This window comes from Notamacropus eugenii, chromosome 2 (assembly GCF_028372415.1).
Source record: "Notamacropus eugenii isolate mMacEug1 chromosome 2, mMacEug1.pri_v2, whole genome shotgun sequence".
Taxonomy (NCBI): Eukaryota; Metazoa; Chordata; class Mammalia; order Diprotodontia; family Macropodidae; genus Notamacropus; species Notamacropus eugenii.
In genome coordinates this window covers 73,738,049-73,742,382 of record NC_092873.1, presented here as the reverse complement: position 1 = coordinate 73,742,382, position 4,334 = coordinate 73,738,049, and the positions used below count along the sequence as shown (strand labels likewise).

The window sequence follows — 4,334 nt, the reverse complement described above, 5'->3', positions numbered from 1 at the left end:
ATGAATAGTACAACTTCAGAAAAACCTAGATTGACTTGTATGAACTGATATTGAGTGAAATGAGCAGAACGAGAAGAATATTATACACAGTAACAGCCACAGAGTAGGAGTATTGTTTCTGATAAACCAAGCCCTTCACAGCAATGCAAGGACCTAAAACTTTCCCAAAGGACCATTGAGGCAAAATGTCATCCACATCCAGAGAAAGAACTATGGAATTGGAATGCAGAATGAAGCAGACACTTACTATGTGATCCAGGACAAGTCCCTTAAACCTGAGTATCTATATTGCCTCATTTATTAAATGAGCAGGAGAAGGAAATGACAAATCTTTCTAGCATATTTGCCAAGAAAATCCCAAGTGGGGTCAAGAAGAGTCAGACATGACTAAAACAACTGAACAACAAAAATTCACTACATTTCATATAGTGAAATGTTTTCTTTCCCATGAATGTTACAGAGCTTTAACAAGAAAAAACCCAGTAATCACCTCTTTTTTTCACTATTTTAGTAATACCACTTTGGGCCCTTTTTGTAAAGTGCATGTATGACCTCAACTCAACCTCAACTTTTAAATCATGGCATTAAATAACATTGATTAAGTATTAAATTTCAACTTGCATAGCAAATTTACATATTAAAATCACTTTTTAAAATAACAATAATAAAAGAGTAAGTCATGTCAGAACAATAATTTTCTTTTTCCAACAAGTTTTTTGGGGTAGTGAGAGGCAGCATGCCATAACTGGATAAATAGCTATCCTCAGGGTTCAGAGCCAAGATGATGGAGTAAAAGCAGGGCCATGCTTGAGCTCTCCTCCCAAACCCCCAAGTACCTGTAAAATATGGCTCTAAACAAATACTGTAGCTGCAGCAACCACAGAATGACAGTATGAAGCAAATCTCCATTCCAAGACCACCTGGGAGCCTCTATTGCATCCAGCTGGGAGCAGAGTGCACTACATCACAGGCTGCACTGGTATAGGTGGGGACTGAGCAGGTCTCAGGGGGACTGCATCACTTACAGCTGTGGCAGGTTTCAGATTTCTCAACCTTAAAATGCAGAAGACAACTTGGAAAGTTAGCTCTTATTTAATGTGCACTGATTTCTCATAAGACACTCAACTGCCAATGTCAGGCATCCATGATCTTCTGGGAGAATTCTCTTTGTAGCAATACATCTTCAATACTGTGCATTCTGAGCGAAATTTCTCTTCTTTAGAAGAAGGCCATGTTTCTGACAGCAAATACTCTCCTTCACTCTAGAGTTGAAGATTTGGGACACACCATAACTGACCTCATGAATAAATTGACAACTGGTCTTTTGAGAAGCTCAGCCTTGTCATACATTCAACAGTGCACTTACAGGGTGGGTGACAGTTATACCCACAGGAAATTTATACTAGGTATCTTCAAATTATAACTGTATCTCATCTTATACAAACTGGCCATCTCAAATGCTAAATTCATCTTGAGAATGATAATGAAATAAATTACTATTATCTTAGATTGGAGGAGGGCACAAAGCCTACACGTTAAGAGTTGCAACAAGTTATTTTATTTATTTTTTGGTTTAACAAACTAAGAGGTTACAGGTCATTAGTTAATAATCAATATTAGTGAACAAAGAAAGTCATTTACACAACATGCAAGTAGAAAGAGTTAAAACACACTCCAATTAAAGCAAATATTTAATTAAGAAAAAAACTGAAAACCAAAACCAAACCCAGAGTGAAGAAAACCCTGGCGAGCAGCAGGAGGCAGGAAGTGGCATACGCTCTAACTGGAATCATACCCACAACTAATACTGTACCTTCAGGTGTCAGAGAGAGTCCTGAAGATTGCCCAATCCGAAGAGAGTTGAGTAAAAGCAATTTTTAATAAATCCATGCTGATCCAATTAACATCTTAGGTATTTAATAAAATTTTTAAATATACCATTCATACAACATTTCTTTAATACAACGTTGGACCAAGTCTCAAGTAAACCAAGTCTCAGTCATTTTTTCAACATAACCTAGGTAACAAGTTGTGGGAAAGGAAAACGAATTCTTATACTCTGACTTAAATATCAAGGATTTTTATACTAAACCAGGAAAATATTAGCTAAAAATGTTTCAAAACCTCTAAAGGAGAAGAAATTAATTTTGAGGGACAGGGTAGGGTGGGAGATGCCCATTTACAAGAAAGCTACATGAAATAAAAGGAATCAATAGTAAATAAAAGACAGTGGGGTAATTTTAAGTATTCTACTTCTGAAAATTAACTAAAACCAGCTTAGACCATAACATTTTCTTCAAAGCTACTATGACATCTTTATTCCTGACACTATAGATGAGAGGGTTTAAAACAGGTGTTAGGATAGTGTAGAAGACAGATACCATCATATCTTTTTCAGCAGTATGATAAGAAGGAGGGAGCATGTAATTATAGATAGAAGCTCCAAAAAAGAGAATAACAACAGTTATATGGGAGGAACATGTGACAAATGCTTTCCTATGACCTGTAGCTGAATTCATCCTATAGACGGTGAGGAGAATGAGGGAGTAAGAGCTTAAAATAACTGTGACAGGGATGAGGATCATTAGTACACAGCACAGGTACATGACAGTCTCATAGAGTGATGTGTCTGAGCAGGAGAGTTTCAACAAAGCAAGGACCTCACAGAAGAAGTGCTGGATCATTCGGGACTTACAAAATGGGAAGTTCATGGTGATAGGGGTGAGAGTGAAACCATCAAGAGAGCCCAAGAACCAACAGACAATTGCAAAGAGTATGCAAACTCTGTGATTCATGAGGATAGGGTAGCGGAGAGGGTGACAAATGGCCATATACCTGTCATAGGACATGGCTGCCAAAAGGAAGAACTCTGCTCCCACTAGTGTTAGATGGAGGAACATCTGGACTCCACAGCTTGGGGCTGAGATAATATGAATCCCAGTCACCTGATCCAACAGCATCTTGGGCACAGTAACAGAGATATACATCATGTCCATGAGGGAAAGTTGACTGATGAAGAAGTACATGGGAGTGTGGAGGTGGGGATCACTTTGAATCAAAAGAACTAAAGTGGCATTCCCAGTCAGAGCTACTATGAAAATAATGAATATCAGTGAGTAGAAGAAAGGAGAATATTTGCTTTGACTGAAGAGCCCCAACAGGATGAAGTCAGTCCCAAAAGTTTGATTCTCCAACCACACAGTTTGCTTCATGTTATCTCACCTAGGGAAAATTAAGAACAACCAAAACAACAAAGAATTTTATATTCTGTCCTTTATACATAAATCGTCTATTAGTGAAGGAAAGAGATATGTTCTAGGTTGTTCTAATACAAGAAGAGTTGTGATTTTGTTAACAGGAGAGATTCTCATCTATCTATGATAGTGATTGTCTAACTTGAACCTAAAGGTACATCTTTTTGGATAGAAAATTATCTTCAGTCATTCTGAAGCACTGAAATTCTGCCAGATTATTCTTTATATAAAAGAATGCTCAAGATGAGCTCTGTAGTTTGAGATAAACATTATAGAAAGTATTATAGAAACACTCATTTGCTTTTATGTTTGCCACATGAGCATCTCAAATTCAATATGCCCCAAATACAGCTCATTATGCTTCCCTTTTCAAAACGTCCCCATTAGTGTCAAGAACATTACCATGTGTTCAGTCACTCAGTCTCGCAACCTCAGTGTTATCCTGAACTCTGCTGTCATGTTTACCATACTTATGGCACACTGCCAAATCTTATAGTTTTTAATTTCTTTTCATTTCTTATACAGGACCCATTCTCTCTATCATTCAACATCCTAGTTGAAGCCATTATCATTTTCTTTTCCAGATGTTCACCTGAACTACTTCAATAGCCTCAAATTGGTCCTCTGACCTTAAGACTTTCCCTATTCTAATCTTCCACTCAACTAACAAAGTGATTTTCCTAATGCTTAGGTCTGACCATGTAACCCTTATTCTGTAAACTCCAGTGTCTTCCTGTTTCCTCCATGACAAAATAAAAACAAAAATTACTCTCTTTAGTATTTAAAGCTCTTCATAACCTAGCTCTTTCCTACCTTTCTAATCTTCTTACACTTTAAGTCTCTTTATCCAGCTAAATTTTCCTAGGTACACTTCGTGACAAACAATATTCCATTTCCCTGCTCCGTGGCTTTACGCTGAGTATCGCCCATGCCTGGAATAGTGTCTCTCTTAATTTCTTTCCTCTATTTCTCCAGCTTGCCTCAAGACCAAACTTTCCCCAGTTCATCACAGCTGGTAGTGTCATTTCTTCTGAGAGTCTGCTACTCATTTCTGCTACTATACATACTGCTCTATATTCC

General features: G+C 37.5%; 1 protein-coding gene across 1 annotated transcript; it reads right to left on the bottom strand.

The window, feature by feature from the left end:
• Positions 1-2,249: 2,249 nt before the first annotated feature.
• Positions 2,250-3,212, bottom strand: LOC140523528 (olfactory receptor 2T29-like). Its single transcript, XM_072638355.1, has one exon. It carries the CDS (start codon positions 3,210-3,212, stop codon positions 2,250-2,252), a length of 963 nt encoding a protein of 320 aa, XP_072494456.1.
• Between the last annotated feature and the right edge of the window lie 1,122 nt (positions 3,213-4,334).

What these genes read in the sequence shown, in the direction of transcription:
- LOC140523528 (XM_072638355.1), bottom strand. Translation starts at nt 3,212, where the DNA reads ATGAAGCAAACTGTGTGGTTGGAGAATCAAACTTTTGGGACTGACTTC.